Consider the following 21,862-nt stretch of genomic DNA (forward strand, 5'->3'; position numbering starts at 1 on the left):
GAAACCAGGAAACATTTCTTCACCGAGAGTGGTTGATCCTTGGAACGAGCTCCGCAGGTGGTCGAGGCAAACAGCGTGCAAGAATTTAAGAGCAAATGGGATGCCCATGTGGGATCCCTTAGAGGGTTAAGCTAAGGAAACCTGTCATCAGGTGTGGAATCCCTAGGATAGTAGACTTGGGGGTGGGTCAGTAGAGTGGGCAGACCTGATGGGCTATAGCCCTTATCTGCCGTCATCTTCTATGTTTCTATGATTAACCAATAGGCCAAGTAGGCATGTGCCTACGGCCCAAAATGGTCATGGGGGCCTGATGAAGGAGGGCATCAACATTGTTTTTTCCAAACAGCGATGGACCCCTCCAGCATCGATCGGCAATGTGGGCCCCCCCCCCATTGACGGAAAGTATGACAAGCAAGCAACACGGGTTAGAAAGGCAACGGGAACTATAATTGTGCAAGTGGTGCTGCTTGCCCAAAGCTTCCCTCTGACGCAGCTTCCTGTTTCCGCCTGGGCGCAAGGTGGGGTGGGGTGGGGCAGGGGGGGCCCAGTGTACTTGTGTGCCTAGGGGCCCTCGACAAATTAATCCTGCCCTGTTTAGGACTGAATAAAAAGCTGAATCTTTAGCCCAGTGGTCTCAGACTCGTGGCCCAGGGGCCACATGCAGCCCGCCAGGTACTATTTTGAGGCCCTTGGTATGTTTATCATCATCGCAAAAGTAAAATAAAACAGTTTCTTGATCATATGTCTCTTTAGCCATAAATGACACTATTATTATTATTAAGACTTACCCCCTCTTTTACTAAGGCACGCTAACCGATTACCACGCGCTAAATGCTAATGCGTCCATAGACTAACATGCAGGCATTAGTGTTTAGCGTGCACAAAATTAATTGGCGCATGCTAATTGGTTAGCGCACCTTAGTAAAAGAGGGCCTTAGCCAAAAGGAAAGATTTATAAACTATAGAGTTTTACCTCATGCAAAATTATCGTTTCTTTAATAAGACATTAACTATTTTTTTTCTGAGGCCCTCCAAGTATCTACAAATCCAAAATGTGGCCCTGCAAAAGGTTTGAGTTTGAGACCACTGCTTTAGCCTATCTTATGTCCTTGCTGTTTTTAATGCAATTCCAGGACAACACTTATGTCTTTATTTGTTTTAGGATGAGAAGTAAGCTTTTTACTGTTTTATATTAGTAGTGTATATAATATTGTTTGTAGATAATTTTATGTATGCTTTCTCTATATTGTGTGATTAATATGTTACACTTTTAGAAGAAATCTGTGCATTTGTTTTGTGTTTTTCTCAAATGAGGGTTTGGTTTTTTTTTTTTTTGGGGGGGGGGGGGGTTATAAGTATTTTTTTTTTGGACCATATATTTATGATTCCATTGTTTTGGGTGACTTTGGGCTATACAATATGTTTCCAGCATGCACAGTCCCTGCTTGCTGTTCACATTGAGATCAGCCCTTGGTTCTTTATTCATGCTGTAGCTAACATTTGTAAGTTGTGCCCGTTTATTTTACAGGGTGGGGTTATTTTGGTTAGCATATTTATGAAGCATGTTTTGTAGAGACTTGCATTGAATTTGTCTTATGTTAATGTTGCAGCAGGTACTAGTAGTTTTTGTAACTGCTTGTTTTGATGGTTTTAAATAAATGCCTTGTGTATAAGCCTTGCATATTAATAGTTTTGAACAGCCCTTCTGTTTGTAAGAGTAGGGAAGGAACTGCTATATAAACCTTCCCATCATGCACAGCTCTTGTTTGCTTTTGGCGGTGAAAACAATCTGTGTCCATACTGCTGTAAGGATTGGTAAATTTCACATGTGTTTTTACGTTTTACATGATGGATCATTTGAATCAGCAGAGTATGGTCGGCAAAAGGTTGTCAGTGCTGATATAGTTTGTGTTGAAGCTGCAGCAGCAGTTTTGGGGTCTTTTAAAAAACTATTTGGACTTTTAAATAGTTTTAAAGACTGCTTTGAGCATAAATTTTGTTTGTCCTAAAAGTATATAAAAGATCCAGTCCAAAACCAGCAGACCTTCTAAAAGTATATTACTGAGTTTTCTATGATGTAGCTATTTTAATTAGTAGAATATGGTATAAAATGTTTTGTTAAAAGGCTGTTTGCCTTGAATATACAGTAGTTTGTAATAAAGCTGCTACAAACACTAATAGTTTTTGTAACTGTTTGGGTTCTGAGGTATGGAGTTTTGAGCATTTTGCTTAATCTTAGTTGGAACTATGGGTTAGGAAATTGATATAAGCTTTTTATAGAGAATGGTTTAAAATAGCTTCCCTTTTTTTGTGAACACACAGGAAGTGTTAGCTAAAACTTCCCATCATGCACAGCTTCTGTTTGTTGTTTGTGTTGAGAGCAGTATGTGTCCATGCTGCTGTGGGTTCTGGTATGTTCTGTTTATTATCAAGTTCTAAATGATTATTGTCCTTGTGTGTGTGTGTGTGTGTGTGTGTGTGGGTGGGGGGAGGTTCTTTGTTTTTTTTTTTTTTCTGAGTTGCCAGCATATGATATGAGGCACAATTTATTTCTTGTTAGAGGCTGTTGATATTGGAATATGGTTTTTGTTGAATGTCACTATAGGTAATAGCAGTTTGTACAGTATAACTCTTTGTTTGGATTTCACATATAATAGTCACAAAGGGACACAGTAAGCACTGATAAGACCTGCCTGTCTTTTAAAGGTATCTTAAGTTTTATATGTAGAAGATATTATAATCAGTAGAGTGTAATGTGAAGCAGGTTGTATTGAATATGATCTGTGTTTTAAGCTGCTAAGTTAAAGCTGCTGCAAGCACTAGCAGTTCTTGTAGTTAACCTGCTCACTGCAGTTTGTAAAAGTAACACTTAGCCTCTTTACTTAACCTCACTGTGAAATGTACCTTATTCAGGAACTGCTTCTTACTTCTAGAGAAATTCATGCACTTATTGAAACCCGAAGAAAGCCTTGTTAAGGAGGGCCTTGAATCGAACGGACTAAAAATTCTTCAGAAGCAGAAACACACCTTGGAATCCCTATGGGTAGAATTCCATGTGTAAGGGGGGAAAAGGATAGTGATAGGAGTTTACTACCAGGATAAACAGACAGGATAAATGGACCAGATGCTGAAATGTTATCAGAAATTAGGGAGGCTAACAAACTGGGTAACACAGTAATAATGTATATTTTTGACCTTTGCAGCTGCACCTTTGTTTCTTATCTACCATTCTCCTCATGTTCTCGTAATCTCCTTTTTTAAAGTTAAGTGCTGTTGTATTGGTATTTCTGTGTAAACTTATTCCAGGGATTATATGAAATCTGATTATGTTATGATCACTTTTATCAAGTGGCCCCAGCACCATAACCTCCCACACCAATTAATGTGCTCCCCTAAGAATTAGATCTAGAATTGTTTCACCTCGTCAGTTCCTGAACCAGCTGCTCTGTAAAGAAGTCCTTGATTTCATCGAGGAATTTTATCTCCCTAGCATTTACCCAGTCAATGTCGGGGTAGTTGAAATCGATGATGTTTAAAAATTCCTCCTGGAAGCTTAGGCTAGATAAATTCCATGATAAATTCCATGTATTAAAAAAGGAGGAAGGAAGACCAAATGGCAGCCAGCATTGTTAATGAGTGAGGTGAAGGAAGCTATTAGAACTAAAAGAGAATCATTCAGAAAGTGGAAGAAAGATCCCACTAAAAATAATTGTAAAAAGCACAAGGAATGTCAAGTTAAATACTAATAAGGAAGGTGAAGCGAGATCTTGAAAAGAAGATTGCGCTGGAAGCAAAAACACACAGTAAACTTTTTTTTAGGTATATTAAAAGCAACAAGCCGGGAAGAGAATTGGTTGGACCACTAGACAACCGAGGGATAAAAGGGCCTCTCAGGAAAGACAAGGCCATAGCGGAGAGATTTGATATACTGCTCATGTGACTTGGTGCTGTCTCAAATCTAGGAGTCTTCCTAATTTGTTTTTATACTTTGGAGAAATTACCACTGTAGATACTCCCCCCCCCCCCACCCCACTAAAGCCTTCATTGAAGAGCTGATAAGAAGCAACTGAATTCTTTATATACTGTAGGCTGTTTTCTTTTCTTTTTGATAGGCCAAAAAGATGGATCATGAGGAAATGTCTAGCTGTGATCTGGAAGCGGGCACTGTGTGTGAATCGACCTCTTGCAGTTCCTTGAGTGGAAGACCGACCCTGACGGACGTGCTGTCTGAGCCCTCGCCAGTCTGTCCAACTGCAGAAGGGGAGCAGGTAGTATTTTTGTTTATCATTAGGGTGATCGATCTTACACTTTGAGTGACAACTTTGGGGGAGTTTTTCTTTAAATATTTTTCCTGTTTTAGTAAAAGTAATACCTAAAACAGCAAATACCAGTAAACTTGGCAATAGCTGTACTCGTATCAGAGTTGTAATTCCACACAGGCTCAAAGAAACAGATCATTTTCTTCTGGTGGCAGCAGCCAGCAGGAGTACTTGAACTTACAGGCCATTTTTTTTTTTTTTTTTTTTCAAGCTAAGAAGGTTTAGTGTTGTTAAATGTGACCTGGAAATTAGAGAATCTACGTAGAGCATGACATGTATAGGTATTACTCTGGGTTTTAATGGAAAGTGTGGGTCACCTGAGTTAAGTCTTAGGCTGGTGTGGCACAGCAGTCAGCATCCCTTGAGCCTGTGTTGGAGCTGCCAGGCCACTCATTCTGACCTGCAGAAGGTCTGTTGTGACATCCTCTGTTTGTAATTCCATGGGTTATAGCAGCTACAGCATGTAGCATAAGTTCAGAGGAAGGATAAGAGGAGTTGAAACCTGATGGAGGCCTAGATCAAGGCCTGAAAAAGGGGGAGGGGGGAGGAATGGAACAGTAACATTCTTGGAGATCTCTGGAGTGGAAATGTAGATATCTAATGGAGTGGAAGGGATAGTAGATGGCATGGTTAGGCAGACTAGAAAGGCCAAATGGGCTTAAATATGCCTTCATTTATCTCTGTTTCTGTCTTGATAGTACATTCAAGTAGAATCTATTCTAGATATGAAAAGGAAATATTTGAGCCCCAAAAAACATTATCCATTAGACCAGGCCATTCAAGTGAGTTATCCCCCTACCAGCAGACGGAAGTAGAAATTCTGATTTGTTCCTGTGATATTAACTAGTATAAATGCTGATGCAGGCTGAAACACTTCAGGGGTAGGCAATTCCGATCCTCGAGAGCTAGAGCCAGGTCAGGTTTTCAGGATATCCACTATGAATATGTATGAGATAGATTTGCATGCACTGCCTCCTTGAGATGCAAATCTATCTCATGCATATTTATTGTGGATATCCTGAAAACCTGACGTGGCTCTGGCTCTCGAGGACTGGAATTGCCTACCCCTGCACTAGCAGATGGTGTAGGTTGAACTGGTTCAAATACAATTTAAATAAGCCTGACCCCATGTAGATCTTAGCCTGTGTTCTTTTGTGGTTGAAGTATGGTCCAGTGCTGTTCTGGGGATAAGACTAGTCCTTATTTCGTTGAGCCTAGAGGGGAACGTTGAAGAATAGTGCGATGCATACATGGACTTCCGTGCATGCACAGTAAAGATTTGGGTCTAGGCTGGGGGCCTGAAGAAAAAGAGGGCCGGGGAGAGTCGTTGGAGGCGGAGGGCAGGTGAGCAAACCTCATTTATGTGGGCACTGGGGTCAGGGGAAATCATTAACTGTGGCCGACCAGGAGGATCCTGGTAGTGGCTACGGGGTATGCTGGTGGGCAGAGGCCTGGCTCTGGAAAAAGAGGGGAGGACCTTGAAGCTTCATATTGCAGCAAGAGTCCAGCAGGACCCTGGTCAGGACCAGGCCAAAGGCCCAAAAGGTAGACCTGTACAGGCTACAAACTGTGGGAGTGTGCACAGTGTGTAGGCAGGCGTCAAGAGAAGCAGGAGCAGGACAATAGAAGAGGTGAAAAAATCACTCCCAATGATTGGCTGCCCTGCCCAGCAACAGGGGGGGGGGGGGGGGCGCAACTCATTGAACTCTAGCAATTCTTGTGTCTCCTGCAGCTTTGGGCACGAGGGGCAGAGCAGGGATGCAGTCACAGCTCCAATGGGACTCAACTGGATATGTTTCTAGCCCACAGTCTAAGGCAGGGGTAGCCAATTCCAGTCCTCAGGAGCCGCAGGCAGTCAGATTTTCAGGATATCTACAATGAATATGTATGAGATGGATTTGCATGCACTGCTGCCTTGAGATGCAAATTATCTCATGCATATTTATTGTGGATATCCTGAAAACCTGACCTGCCTGTGGCTCTCGAGGACCGGAATTGCCTATTCCTGGTCTAAAGGGAAGGAACATGTTCTCAGAAAAGTGATGGATTTCTGCAACTCTCAGATTCTGGGTTGGGATTGAACACCTAGCATATAGAATCCTACAGGGATTAACATAGAAGATTATCAAAGGTAGAAACCTGATCTTCTATTGTAATAAAAATAATAATAATTTTATTCTTATGTACCACCAAAGCCGTAATAGTTCAAGGTGGTTTACAATAAGAAGAGCTGGACAATCGGCAATGATAGGTACAATGTAAAGACATTGAATACATGTAAGTAGGATACAGAGATAAGAGGAGCTGGAACAATCAGCGAAAATAGGCACACTGTAAAGTCATTGAATATATGTAAGTAGAGTACTGAGAAGGCTTGAGAGGTCTTGGTTACAAATCGGTTAGAGTATAAATAGATAGGGCTTTAAGAGTTCTTAGGTTACAAATCTGTTGTACAAATTTGTTTTTACTAGTTTTCTAAAACTTAGATAGGATGAGGAGTGCGTAATAATGTTACCCAGCCAATTGTTCAGATGTTTGTGGCAGACAGGTTTAAGCCAATCCAATATTAAACAAAAGTAAGTGTGTTCCAGTGCAATAGGTGAGACATTCTAGACAGATGGGTTGTGTCCCAATGGCCATGTGCTATCTGCAGAAGGAATCCACTCTGGATTTTTTCTCTGTGCCTCTGCTGTACTTCACTGTGCTCTCTAGCTCCACCTACAGTTTTTCCCTTCTGCACACATGCCAGCAGGAGTGTGTGTTCTGCTCTCTCCATTTTATTTTATTTGGTGTTTTTCATCTTTTTTTTTTTTTCCCGGAATTTCTTATGCTTAGAGTAGAGAGTTAATGCGGAGACAGAAATCGAGCCCGTCCCCAGTGGAATCATACCTATTCCCGCCCATCCCTATAAACTTCAGAAGTAGTTATTTCATTTAATTATGCTACTGAATTAAAGGCTTTGGTAGAAACCCATTTACAAATAGGCAAATATACTTTATTAATTTGGAAATATTAATTGGGAAGAATACATATTTTGTAAACTGGTCTCTGCCAGAACCTCTCATGTAAATATAAAATATAAATACTCCAGCTGACGAGGACCCCTAAGCTGTGTCAGCTGAGGACTTCCTCTGAAAGTGGCCAGGAGTTCTTTTGCCAAGATTGGCAGGCAACAGCAACGTCCCTGAGTTACAGATGCTGGCACCTCAGTGGTTCAGAGATGCTGCCAGTGATGCTACGCTTGGTGGAGGGAAGTTCTGGCCACCTTCGGAGGAGGTCCTCAGCTGGTGGTACTTGGGGATCCCTACCAGCCACAGCAAGGGTCAGCAAGTACTTCAGCACTGGAAAAATAAAACCAGAAATGCATTTCCTTTTCTTTTGAACACAATACAAAGGCATATGCTATATACATTTCCCAAAGCTAACATATTTCAGTCAATAAATTCCTTTTATACCTTTCTTGTCTGGAGACTTATTTTTCCATTAAGTTGGTCCCAGTTTCTCTTTTTTCCACTTTCCCATTTTCTGCAAATTCTTCTGTTTCTGTCCATTGGTTCCTCCTACCATGTTCCAGCATTTCTCCCTCTCTTCCCTTCCTTCCATTGTACAGCATCCTTACTCCCTTCTGTCCTGGGTTCCTCCTACCATGGTCCAGCATTTCTCCCTCTCCCTCTCCTCCACCCTCATGTGCAACATGTCTTCCTCTCTTTCACCTCTCATCCCCAGGAACCGGAGGCTTTCTCAGAATTTATGAAAGATTTGTGGAAAGAGTTTCAAAGCCAGCGTTGTTCCCCTGCACAATCCCGCTCCGCCTCGGATGTGTCTCTGAGTGACGTTGCTTCTATGGGCACATCCTCATCTCAGTCAGATGCTGTTTTTGCACTGCCTGATTCTGATCTGGGAGATCCTTATGATGCTGACCAGCTTGCTGACCCCTTATTTACAGGTGCGGAACTTCCTGGGACGGGGGTCTAGGCACTGTGTGCTGGATCTTCGGATCCCTCTGGGGTTTTAGAACCTGGGGACAATCGCATGTTTTTGCGTTTGAGTCTGCGGCTTTGCTGGATTTTATTTCTGAGGCATTGAATTTGGTCACTGCTGGCTCTGTCCACTTCTTTCTCCTGGCTTTGTGGTTTACACTTGCAGTCTGCTACTTTCCTCTGGCACTCTGTTATGAGCATTTTAATCTCTGAGCAGTATGATTATCCAGAAGGTGCTCTAAAGATAGCAAGAGCCATGTCTTGCTTGTATCCAGCAGCTGGGTCAGTCTAGGGGTGAATTCTTTGGTTGTATAGGTGACTAAACACATCTCTCTATTCAGTGAAGGTGGTGTGATGTTTAAAGATATGAAGGACCGCTGTATGGATGTGGTCCTCCGGAGACTCTTTGATGCAGCTGCTTTAGGCATAAAGGCTGCTTCTTTAGCACTCTCCAGACTGGTATAGGTTAATCTTACAAGCGGGTATATATATATACCAGCAGGTGGAGGCTAAAAACAAAACTGTGGAATAGTACATAATAGGTACCTTCCCCTATTTCTATCAGTCTTCTTTCAGTCTCCAGCAGGTGAGTGAGCTATACCCATCTTCCTTGGTAGGGCTGTTGGAATTTGTTTAGGAATGCTAGTCCTCATTTTTGTCCGGATTGAGCTTGGGTGGGCCGGATTGAGTTTGGGGGTCTGTCTGACCTTGGGGGTGTCAAACCCGGCGGGTCTTGTGCTGGGTCCCTCCCCCATTTCCTCGACCTCCCCACATTTTTTTAGAGATGCCTCAGCAGTAAGCATTGCCCCCTAATTCAAGCAATGCATATTGCTTTGAGAGCCAGTGGAGTCTGTTCTGTTAAAAAAACTTAAAAAAATCCTGAAGTAGAGCTGGTCTGAAGGGTTGCTTTCCCTTTAAATTTGCTGTATTGTACCGTATTTTTCTACTAATCGGCACTTTTGTTTCAGCTAGGTCACGTCTAGAGCAATGAGTACTTTGCAGGGGGAAAAGTGCTCATTGTGCTCCAGACACGGGTCAGTGCGGTGGTGGAGCTCTGTCAGTAGCGGCTGCAGGCGTCCAGAGCTCCCTGCCGCTAGTGCCTTGCGAGTTGGTTGGAAACAGTGGGGAAACCCGGTCTTCCCCCCACCGCCCACGGAGGGTTTTCCTCAGCTGCCGACGGTAAGAGTAAAAAGGATTCCCTTACCACTGGTTCGGCTCAGGACTCCCTCTCAGCTGATTTTTTTTAACAGCTGATGCCGACTTGCCTGCTTTAGAGGCTGGGACAGTTCAGATTTCCCAGCCACTATAGGCCCTGGAGGGGTTGTTTTTGGCTGGAACTTTGCCATTTTCTCAGTCTGGCCCCTCCATTTTGTCTGCAACCTCAGACAAAACAGGGGCAGGTTCCAGCTGGGTCCCTTGCTGTGGCAGGGAGTCCCTTGGGACCCCCAGGGTTTTTTTCCCCTGATTTCATTTTTGCATTATACAGAGCCTATTTTCATGTGTCTGGGGGTCCCGCATGCGCTCAGGGTTTGGGGGGGGGGTTTACCTCCGCACCCCCTGTAGCTTTGCCTCGCTCTTCTCCTTTGGTGTCCCCTCTTCCTCCTCCCTCGTCCAAGCACCCGAGGGTGGTTTGGGATGAGGATTGGTGGTCAGAGGAGTTTGTTGACCTGGACCCTTTTGAGGAATTCCAGGATCCTCTTGAGGGGACGGCGGGGGGTTTCCCGCCTTCTGGCGAAGAGGCATCCATGGTGTGTCTTTTTCAGAGGGATGGCTTGGCTCTTGAAGGGAGTCACCTAGGTGAGAAGGGGTATTCAGCTAAAGTGCTCTCCACCCTCTTGGAAACTTTCCACATCTTGGGCTTATGTGCTGGTTTGGCGCATCTTTGAGGATTGGTGTGGGGTGCGTGGAGTAATCTCTTTTCGCGCTTCCCTGCCTAACATTTTAGACTTCTTGAGGATGGCCTGGACAGGGGCCTGGCTTGGTCTTCTCTCCAGGTTCAGCTGGTGGCTTTGTCAGCCTTTCATAGGTTGTTATGAGGTCATTGGCTGACTGCCATTTCTGATGTCATTCGCTTCTTGCGGGCGGCCAAATTGCTCAAGCCTCCCATGCGACCGTCGGCTCCCTCTTGGAATTTGAATCTGGTCTTGTCTGGGCTGGCGTACCCTCCCTTTGAGCCTTTGGGCGCCTGCTTGTTGAAGGATCTTATTCTTAAGGCTATCTTCTTGGTGGCTATTACTTCTAGACATGTTTCGGAGCTGCAGGCTCTCTCTTGTAGGTCTCTCTTCTTGGAGATTTCTAGGGAGCGGGTAATGTTGAGGCCTATTCCTTCCTTTCTCAATCTGTAATACCTTTTGATCATTGTAAACCGCATAGAACTTCACGGTCCTGCGGTATATAAACTGTTGTTATTATTCTTCCAAAGTTAGTTTCTCCTTTTCATGTCAATCAGGCAGTGGTCCTCCTGGTGTTGTATAGTCGGAAGGGATCTTCTGAGCAGAAGCAGTTGCGCAAGCTAGATGTCTGTTGGGTTCTTCGCACTTATGTGCAGAGAACCCACGAAATCAGGTCATCTCTGTCGTTCTTACAGGTCCTCATAAGGGGGATGGCCCTTCCAAGGCATCCATGTATCTTCGTCAGAAAAGCCTGTTCCGGAATTTCTCAAGGCTCATTCCACTCGGGGTCAGGTGGTGTCTCGGGCTGAGTCTTCACTAGTGCCTCCTGTGGACATTTGTAAGGCTGCTGTTTTGGTCCGCATTCTTTTGTCAGACACTACCATGTGGACGTTCAGGCTCATCGGGACGCGGTGTTCGGTGAGCGTGTTCTGGTGTCGGCCCTTCGGGGTCCCACCCATGATGGGGACTGCTTTGGTATGTCTGGAGAGTGCTAAAGAAGGAGAAATTAGGTTCTTACCTGCTAATTTACTTTCTTTTAGGTTCTCCAGACTTGTATAGGTCCCCACCCTGTCTATGGTCGTGTTGTTCTTGTGGCTGTTGCGCATGCACTTTTTGGTTTTTCTGCGGGTCTAGTATTTTTCTAGGGCTGGGGAGAATTGAAGAACAGTGGCTGTGGCTCGGCTGGCATAGCTGGTGAGCTGTTGGGACATTTTGCTTGCATTTTCCAACAGCATTTGGGTATGTTAGTTGTTACTCCTGTTCGGAGTCTTGTTTATTTCTATTGCAAGTTATTAGTTCTGCTTGGATATTCGGCACACTGATAGGAATAGGGGAAATACCTATTATGTACTATTCCACAGTTTTGTTTTCAGTCTCCACCTGCTGGTCATGATGAGATACATACTTGTTTGTAAGATTAACCTATACCGTTCTGGAGAAGCTAAAAGAAAGTAAATTAGCAGGTAAGAACCTAATTTCTCCTTTGGCAGCATCCTTTGTCACACTGGGTGCATCCCAGAATGGAGGTGCCTTAGATATCTGAGCCAATCAGGGTCTTAGGCCCCTTCCTGTGCATCCCATGATGTACCGGGAAGGGGAAGGTCTGTTGATTTGTGCATCAGGTCGGCAAATATGATTGAGACCAGTGAGACCAATTTAGCAACGATCGTTGGATGATCAGCGACTTTAGTGCATCTAGCCCTCAGCCTTACTGACCTGTAGTTCCATACTTCTTTCTTTCTTCCACTTTTGTGGAGAAGGACCACATCCACACTTTTCCAGTCCTTTGATACCACTCTTAACTCTAGAGAAGCATTGAAAAGGTCAGCCAGCAGAACCGCCAGAACTTCCCCAAGTTCCTTCAGTACCCTTGAATGTACACCATCTGGCCTCATCGCTTTGTCCACCTTTAGTTTAGCTAGCTCTTCACAAACATAATCCTCTGAAAATCAATTGGGGTCTACCACACTTCCAGCCCTATTTGTTTTTGTCTTCTGCTTTCCTGCGCTATATGCTTCAGCTGTGAACACAGAACAAGTATTTAAGCAAGTCAGCTTCAACATATTCCTTTCCTTCACTTTTGAGTCTCACAATGCCACTTTTGCACCTCCTCCTATCACTAATATATCTATATCTAAAAATAAATAAATATTGTCTTCCCCCCCCCCCCCCTTCTGTTTTATCGTGTTGGATATTTTTTCTTCCGTTTGCATCTTTGCTTTCCTGACTACTTGACCAGCTTCTCTTAACTTTTTTTTCCAGTTGCAGCCATTTATACTAATGAAAATGTGGTGCAAATCCTTGTGTCTAAATTAAGCGCCTCTCTTCCCCTTTATTCTATAACTATGTGTATAACTTGTAAGAATACACCTGATCTGCTCACAGGCCTTTCACTTCTGCCCCCTCCCTCTTCTTGGACTTGTGTGTACATTAATTAAATCCAGTTAGTGCCAATAATGGCTTAAAATCTCAATTATCAATGCTAATTGACTGTTTAATTAGATGACATCACCCACTTGTGATTCTTTTTTTTTTTTTTTTTTTTTTTTTAAATCTGTCTATAGAGAACACTTGTTATCCCAGGACAAGCAGGCAGCATATTCTTAACGTATGGGTGACGTCACCGACGGAGCCCCGGTACGGACCTTTTTAACTAGAAAGTTCTAGTTGGCCGCACCGCGCATGCGCGAGTGCCTTCCCGCCCGACGGAGGAGTGCGTGGTCTCCAGTTTCTTCGTTTCCGCGGAGCGAAGAAGACGCATGTGGTTTCAACGGCTGTTGAACACTCCTTTTTTGCCTTCCCGCTCGCGTTATTTCTGATTTTTTCTACTTTTTTCCTTCGGGTTTTCTCTTTTCTTTCCAATTGGTAAAAAAAAAAAAAAACAACTTTCTTTTTTCCTTTATTTTTCAACCGGCCCCGGCGGGGCCTGTTGCCATCATACAAGCCTCCGGCTTTGATTTCGCGGAGGCCGTATTCCCCTTCATGCCCCCCCAGCCGGGTTTTAAGAAGTGCCAGCGGTGTGCACGCCCGATTTCCCTTTCGGACCCACACAACTGGTGCCTACAGTGCTTGGGTCCGGAACATCGGGCTGACACCTGCACCCGCTGCGCGACTCTCCAAAAACGCACACTTAAAAATAGACAAATCCAGCAGAATCTCCTCTTCGGCACCGGTTCTGCTATGGATCCGACCCCGACGTCGACGGCACCGCCGAAATCGGCACCGTCAACATCGACACCACCTGATCCTTCTGCGGGGTCGATAGCGCCAGGTAAGCCGGCTAAGAAGCCTTCCACTTCCCTCGAGCGCCCTCCTGCCACGGCGGTGACACCGGTCCTTCCGACGTCCCGCAAGTCCCGTAAGCGCTCCGCTCCGATAACGGTGAGTGCCTCTTCATCGGCCTCCTCATCACCGGAGCGTAGAGCGGCACCTATGGTACCGAAGAAAAGTAAAACGGTACCGGTGCCCCCATTGGAGGACCGTATCTCGGCCATCCTCCAGACCAAACTGCAGGAACACCTACAGCACCAGCTTCAGGAACTGCTTCCAACCCTGCTGGCACCACTCCTTCCGGTACCGGTCCGGCCCGAGCATCGCACCACTACGCCAGTGGCCACCCCCTCGGTACCGATGAACACTTCGATGCCGGTCTTATCGGCACAGCCTACACTCCAGACCTGCGCGGCGGAGGACCCCTCCCGGCCCCCGGATCGACATCAATCGTCTCGGGACCGGGATCGGCACCACTCCTCCCGGGACAGAGATCGGCACCGGTCTTCATCTCCCGGCACCGTATCCATGAGATCTGGCAAGTCCCTTTCTAAAACCCGCCATGCTGAGCCGGCCATCAGGGACCCTGACTTATGGGAGCAATCCCCACTCGGTACCGAGGAGGATGCCTCTTCCACTGATGAGGAACCCTCCATGGCTGAATCCACCTCAAAACCTGAGCAGTCCTCATTTACGAAATTCCTTCGGGAGATGTCTGGGGCTCTCTCCATCCCACTTGAGTCCGACTCCAAGAAGTCCCAGGCCTTTCTAGAAGCCTTGGACTTCGATCAACCCCCCAAGGAATTTCTCAAACTCCCCGTCCATGATATTCTACGGGAGACGTTTTATAAAAATTTGGAGAATCCCCTTACTGTTCCAGGTGCCCCTAAGAAACTGGACAGTTTATACCGGGTCATCCCTATCCCAGGATTTGATAAACCCCAGTTGCCACATGAGAGCCTCCTGGTAGAATCCACTCTCAAAAAATCTCATGGTTCCAGTGTCTATGCCTCCACCCCTCCTGGCAGAGAGGGTAAAACAATGGACAAATTTGGAAAGCGCCTGTACCAGAATGCCATGCTGGCTAGCAGAGCCAACAATTACTCATTTCATTTTTCTTTTTACATGAAATATCTGGTACAACAACTTTCTGCTCTGCAAAAGTATATCCCTGAACGCAAGGTTCCATTATTTCAGCAACAAATTTCCACCCTTCTTCAGCTTAGGAAATTCATGGTACGCTCGATCTATGACTCCTTCGAGCTCTCCTCCCGAGCCTCTGCTCTGGCAGTGGCCATGCGACGCCTTGCCTGGCTGAGGGTATCTGACCTTGATGTGAACCACCAGGACCGCCTTGCCAACGCGCCCTGTCTTGGTGATGAACTTTTTGGGGAGTCTCTGGATACCACGACACAAAAACTTTCGGCACATGAGACGAGATGGGACACCCTCATTAAGCCTAAAAAGAAGACTCCGCCAACACGACCATACAGACCTCAGTCCTCTTACCAACGTCGTTTTTCTGCTAGGCCACTTAATCCTCCTCAACAGCAGTCTCGTCGGCCTCGCCAACAACAACAACAACACACTCAGGCTCGCTCGCAATCTCACCAGACAGCCAAGCCTCTCCCTCAAACTAAGCCTCCTCAGCCCTTTTGACTCCTTTCTCCAGGGCATAGCCAGTCTCCAACCCTCGCTGCCTCTGCCTCAACCTATCGGGGGCCGCCTCACCATCTTTCTACGACGCTGGGAGGCCATCACATCAGACCTGTGGGTTCTAAACATCATCCGTCACGGATACTCACTAAGGTTCCAGACTCTTCCTGCAGACCATCCTCCCGTAGAGTCTGCTTCTCACTCCTCCCAAACTCCACTCCTCCTCAGGGAGGTCCAATCCCTCCTCCTTCTCAATGCCATCGAAGAAGTTCCACCAGACCAAAGAGGTCAGGGTTTTTACTCCCGCTACTTCTTGGTACCCAAGAAAACAGGGGATCTTCGTCCTATCCTCGACCTCAGGAACCTCAACAAGTGTTTGGTCAAGGAAAAGTTCAGGATGCTCTCCCTTGCCACACTTTATCCTCTTCTGTCTCAACACGACTGGCTATGTTCCCTGGACCTCAAGGAGGCCTACACTCACATCCCAATCCATCAGGCTTCACGTCGCTACCTCCGATTCCAGATACTGAATCACCACTATCAGTACAAAGTGCTACCCTTTGGTCTCGCATCATCACCCAGGGTGTTCACCAAGTGCCTGATTGTGGTAGCGGCCTGTCTCAGGTCCCACAACCTACAAGTGTTCCCCTACTTGGACGATTGGTTGGTGAAAGCAACAACCTCTCCACTTGTGCTGCAATCAACGCACCACACCATCTCTTTCCTCCATCTCTTGGGGTTCGAGATCAATTATCCCAAGTCGCATCTGCTTCCCACGCAGCGCCTTCAGTTCATCGGAGCACTCCTCGATACCAACCTCATGAGAGCGTTCCTTCCGGCCGACCGGCACCGGACACTGCTTCACCTCTGTCGACAGGTGCTCCTCCAACCATCCATCCCTGCTCGCCAGATGATGATTCTTCTGGGTCACATGGCCTCGACAGTCCATGTAGTTCCTCTGGCGCGACTCCATCTGAGGATACCACAATGGACCCTCGCCAACCAATGGTCACAGACCAGGGATCCTCTTTCTCATCCCATCTCTGTGACATCGTCTCTTCAGCGATCTCTTCAATGGTGGTTGAACTCCTCAAATCTTTCCAGGGGCCTCCTTTTTCATCCGCCCCCTCATTCCATGATCATCACCACAGATGCCTCCCCCTATGCATGGGGAGCTCACATAGGGGATTTACGCACCCAGGGACTCTGGACCCCTCAGGAGCGTCAACATCACATCAATTTCCTGGAACTCAGAGCCATGTTTTATGCTCTCAAGGCCTTCCAGCACCTTCTCTATCCTCAGGTTCTTCTCCTGTGCACGGACAATCAGGTCGCCATGTACTACATCAACAAGCAAGGCGGCACGGGATCTCGTCTCCTTTGTCAGGAGGCCCTCCGAATTTGGACCTGGGCCACAGCCCACAACCTTTATCTCAAAGCGGTCTATATCCAGGGCGAACAGAACTCCCTGGCCGACCAGCTCAGCCGCATCCTTCAACCTCACGAGTGGACCCTGGATCCTCCCACTCTCCACTCCATCTTTACTCGTTGGGGCACTCCGCAGGTGGACCTCTTTGCAGCTCCTCACAACCATCAGCTGCCCCAGTTCTGCTCCAGACTCTTCTCTCCACATCGTCTGGCCCCGGATGCATTCCTTCTCGACTGGACGGATCGGTTCCTCTATGCCTTCCCTCCACTTCCTCTGATGTTGCGGACCCTGTTCAAACTCCGCAAGGACAGAGCCACCATGATTCTCATCGCCCCTCGGTGGCCCAGGCAACACTGGTTCTCCCTCCTACTTCAACTCAGCTCCAGGGAGCCCATTCCTCTTCCTGTATTTCCTTCTCTGCTTACGCAGCAACATCAGTCTCTGCTACATCCCAATCTGTCTTCCCTCCACCTGACAGCTTGGTTTCTCTCGGGCTGACCTCTCCAGAAAACCTGTCTCAGCCTGTCCGTCGCATTTTGGATGCCTCCAGGAAACCCTCCACACTCCAATGTTACCATCAGAAATGGACCCGGTTCTCCTCTTGGTGCCTCCTGCATCATCACAATCCCACCTCATTGGCGGTGGAAACTGTACTGGACTATTTGCTCTCTCTGTCTAACGCTGGCCTCAAGTCTACCTCAATCAGAGTCCACCTCAGTGCCATCACTGCTTTTCACGAGCCTATCCTTGGAAAACCCCTCACGGCTCATCCTCTGGTTTCCCGGTTCATGAGAGGCCTCTTCAATATCAAACCACCTCTTCAGCCTCCCCCGGTCGTCTGGGACCTCAATGTGGTTTTGTCAGCCCTCATGAAACCCCCCTTTGAGCCTCTTGCTACTACCTCGCTCAAACTTCTCACATGGAAGGTGCTTTTCCTCATTGCCATCACCTCTGCCAGGAGGGTTAGTGAGCTACATGCACTGGTCGCCGATCCACCGTTCACTGTTTTTCACCATGACAAGGTGGTTCTGCGTACCCATCCTAAATTCCTTCCTAAGGTGGTTTCAGCCTTTCACCTCAACCAGTCCATCGTGCTACCAATCTTCTTCCCAAAACCCCATTCTCATCCTGGGGAACAGGCTCTTCACACGCTGGATTGTAAGCGTGCCCTGGCGTACTACCTTGACCGTACCAGGGCTCACCGCTCCTCTCCTCAACTTTTTCTGACCTTCGATCCTAACCGTCTGGGTCACCCTGTATCTAAACGAACGCTGTCCAATTGGCTTGCTGCCTGTATTGCGTTCTGTTATGCTCGGGCCGGCCTGTCGCTGGAAGGTGCTGTCACGGCCCATAAAGTCAGGGCTATGGCTGCTTCTGTGGCTTTCCTCCGTTCCACGCCTATTGAGGAAATCTGCAAGGCGGCCACTTGGTCTTCAGTTCACACGTTCACTACTCACTACTGTCTGGATGCCTTCTCCAGACGGGATGGGCACTTTGGTCAATCTGTGTTACAAAATTTATTTTCCTAATGGCCAACCATCCCTCCTCCCTCTCTGTTAGCTTAGAGGTCACCCATACGTTAAGAATATGCTGCCTGCTTGTCCTGGGATAAAGCACAGTTACTTACCGTAACAGGTGTTATCCAGGGACAGCAGGCAGATATTCTTACGACCCACCCACCTCCCCGGGTTGGCTTCTTAGCTGGCTTATCCTAACTGGAGACCACGCACTCCTCCGTCGGGCGGGAAGGCACTCGCGCATGCGCGGTGCGGCCAACTAGAACTTTCTAGTTAAAAAGGTCCGTACCGGGGCTCCGTCGGTGACGTCACCCATACGTTAAGAATATCTGCCTGCTGTCCCTGGATAACACCTGTTACGGTAAGTAACTGTGCTTTACAGGTAAGCAACTTTGATTTATCTAACAGGATGATCAGGTACACAAGGGTGGAAACAAGTATCTGAGGATTAATAACTTATTCTCTGACTGGTGAACAGTAAAAAGAAATAATGCAGATTTTTCCAGTATAGTAATACTGCAAAAAAATATTTATTCTAATCTGTCTACCATGTTTATACTGATGTCTGATTAAATGTATTTCTTCTTAAGACTGAGCAGGTATTGGAACCCCTGAAAGTCTATTTGAGAGTACGACCTTTTTCCAAGGCTGAGCTTGCCAGTAATGAGTTCCAGGTTAGTTTGGAAATGGGTTATAATTCCCCTCTCCTTAATCTTTTTTTTTTTTTTTTTTGAGCTGCTGTTATGTGCCGTTATTTAACTAACTTTCCTTGATAAATTGTATATGGTTGTAGAGTACTTCTGTCTTAAAACTAGTTTGATTTGTCTAGAGTAGGGGGTTGCTAAACCGTTCAAAAGGCCACACATTTTAAACAAGAGGGCGGAGGGGTTCTTAAGCACTTCACTGTAAATGTTGGATAAAAGGGGAAAATAGGATCCCATGCTGAGGGGCCAGATTCTCAAAACTTGACGGTAAAATCCAGCGAGTCGTTTTAGTGGTGTAGTGGGAGCGATTTGACTTTTACAGGCGATTCTCAGAATAATAGCATGCAAATTATATGCACGCTATTTGTGCAGAGAATCACTAGTAAAGGGAACTGTGCATAGTACTTGCTCAGAACAATTACTAAACACAGGTCCTCCCTTCTGTCAAAGCTGCTCTCCCTGGTCTGATCAACTGAGCAGACCCCCCCTCCCCCAACATTGTGTACATGATCGGCAGGAGGGATGCCCACTGTCACCGGGGTCCACCGCTTCCCCCTCCGTACCTTTTTTTTAAATTGAAGGAAGGCAGGAGGAATGCCCACTCTGTCGCTAGGGACCTCTGCTGCGTCCTCCCGACAACCCACCGCCCCCTCCATACCTTTAAATTGGAAGGATGGCAGGAGGGATGCCTACTCTCTGGCTAGCAGGCCCACCTCTCAAAATGGCAGGCCTTCCCATTCCTGGTGCATCCTGGAATGTACTAGGAAGGGCCTAAGGCCTTGCTCGCCTCTGGGCCTAAGACCCCTTCCCTGCCTGGTGCATCCTGGGATGGGGGACCTTAGACCCCTCCTAGTTCATCCTAGGATGCATCAGGAATTGGGAAGGCCTGCCATTTTGAAGTGACAGCAGTAACCATACTACTTAGTTGGGTGTTAGCAATTTTGTCATACTCCTGGGAATCCTGTACCTTGCTACTTCTCTTCCTCAAGCATCTCCTTTCTCATACCATGGTGGCTAGAATCTAGGCACCTTTCCTTACAACAAATGTTGCTTGTGCCTGAAACTCGCCACACAGTTCCAGTAATGCTACAAGTTGTGCTTCTGCATGCTAACAGTGAGGCTTAGATCTGCCTTCTTGCTGCTCATAATGCCACTGCCTGGGTACTATGGGCTACGTAAAATGGCTTGATGAGCTCTTGGGAGACTGTTGGGACAGAATTATTGACTCTTGAACAGTCTGTAAAAGCTTAATTTTTAGTTCTTTTTTTTTTTTTTTTTCATTCCTATTTGTTTCTCTTAATTTTTTTTTCTGCTAACCATATGTGTACTGTATATGGTAAGGCAATCTTCCAAAGCCATTTACATTTTGTAAATGGCTACTTCCTTTCATTTTGCTAGACCGGCAGATAGAGAAATTGGACTCTTCCAATAACATTGCTGGTACAAGCTGGCACGATCTGGAAACCTTCATTATTTCTCTTCCTCCAATAAATGTAGATTATTTAAACCTTGGAAAGTCTGGCTTAGTAGTCCACAGCCTGTCCCTTGAAGGTGGCCAATCTCTCCTGATGTTTGGGTCATAGTCCTTTCCCCAGTTGAGCTTGGAAAGCTTTGACAATCTGAAGCCCTAAGCTTAGCCCTTGGGCAGACTGTACTGGTCTACAGGGCTCTTGCCAGTAGGGAAGTACTCCTTCCTCCCCCTTCCCCCGGAGCACACCTGTAAAGTTTCATTTTAAAACCCCAAAAATACCCCCCCCCCAAAAAAAAAAAAAAAAACAACAACAACCCAAACAACAACAAACCACCCCAATACCCCTAACCTGTCAACCTGTTTTTCTTGGATGTTTGCTATGGAAATAGTTATTGACCCCCCCCCCCAAAAAAAAAAAAACCCCAAACCCAAACAAACCAACAACCCTTTAAGCAGTGAAAGGCTGATAATTAAGGCAGACGACAGACATTTGCCATAGAGAGCCGTTTTGATACCAGCCTACCAAAGTGCAGGCAGGGTGAAGGCCCCAGGTGGTACTTGCACCCTCTAGTGGAGGCAATGATGTTATCCTGGGGCCATAATGGGTGAAGGCCATCTCTAGACTCGTGCAACAAGTATTGGCAGAGAGCTCAGTTTATTTCTTCAGTCATGGAGGATCCCCAAAATTTGAGGATTGGGGATCCCTGTCAGTATAAAAAGTTCTAGGTTGCTGAGTGAGGGCTCAGACTTAGATTAAGCTCTTGGCTCACCTATATCTTTTCTGGAGGACTTCTGGGGCCTGTAATGATGACAACCTTGAGGGCTTCCTTTAGGATGTGGCTTCTCCTGGTGAGAGGAGGGAGGATCTGTCCCTGGAGAGTGACTCTCTAATAGTTTTGTTCCAGAAGGAATAGCTTGATCTTATTGATTCTGTGATTTCAGCCATGTGGATTTCAGCAGAGAAATTGTCAACGTGTACTTAAACTCTGGAATTTGTTGCCGGAAAATGTGGTGAAATCAATTAGCATAGCGGGGTTTAAAAAAGGCTTGGATAACTTTCTAAAAGAGAAGTCCATAGGCTATTATTGAGATGTCTTGGGGAAATCTACTGCTTAGTCCTAGGATAAGCAGCATAAAATGTTTTACTGCTTGGGATCTAGCTAGGTACTTGGGACCTGGGTTGGCCACTACTGTAAACGGGATACTGGGCTTGATGAACCTTTGGTCTGTCCCAGTATGTCAATTATGGTTTGTTTGGTTTTTTGGGGGGTGGGGAGATCTTGAAAAGTAGTTTATTGAGAGTTAGCCCTGGTTCTCCTACCATTAAAATCCTAAAATTGCTGCATTTTGGGGGTTCCTGTGCTTTTCCATGGCTGTTTTTCTTTGAAAATTGCACCTGCAGTGACCATTTTGGATTTTCCTGATCTGAATTTAAAATTATTTTTTGCCTCTTTAAAGCTTTTGTTTTTGCAAGAAAACCACTCAGATGGATTCCTCAGGGCAGGATACTTCAGATTTATGCCCTGTTTATGGTGGATGGCTGTCTGGTGAACAAACCAATAAATATCTAGGAAAACACAGATAAGCATACACATACACACAAAAAAAACCGTACTGTGAATAA

The 21,862-nt window shown here is 46.2% G+C and overlaps 1 protein-coding gene across 4 annotated transcripts in view; it reads left to right on the top strand.

The window, feature by feature from the left end:
• The first annotated feature begins 1,722 nt into the window (after positions 1 to 1,722).
• The window catches only part of LOC117355711 (kinesin-like protein KIF20A), a 104,055-nt gene continuing 83,915 nt past the window's right edge, over positions 1,723 to 21,862 (top strand). The window contains exons 1-3 of one of the 4 annotated variants that reach the window (XM_033934661.1): positions 1,723 to 1,815; positions 4,113 to 4,268; positions 18,654 to 18,737. In XM_033934661.1, the coding sequence (XP_033790552.1) occupies positions 4,122 to 4,268; positions 18,654 to 18,737 (231 nt within the window). In that variant the 5' untranslated portion in view covers positions 1,723 to 1,815; positions 4,113 to 4,121. The other 3 variants (XM_033934659.1, XM_033934658.1, XM_033934660.1) reach the window with 3 other exon arrangements.

The sequence above is a fragment of the Geotrypetes seraphini genome, chromosome 2, assembly GCF_902459505.1.
Source record: "Geotrypetes seraphini chromosome 2, aGeoSer1.1, whole genome shotgun sequence".
Classification (NCBI taxonomy): domain Eukaryota; kingdom Metazoa; phylum Chordata; class Amphibia; order Gymnophiona; family Dermophiidae; genus Geotrypetes; species Geotrypetes seraphini.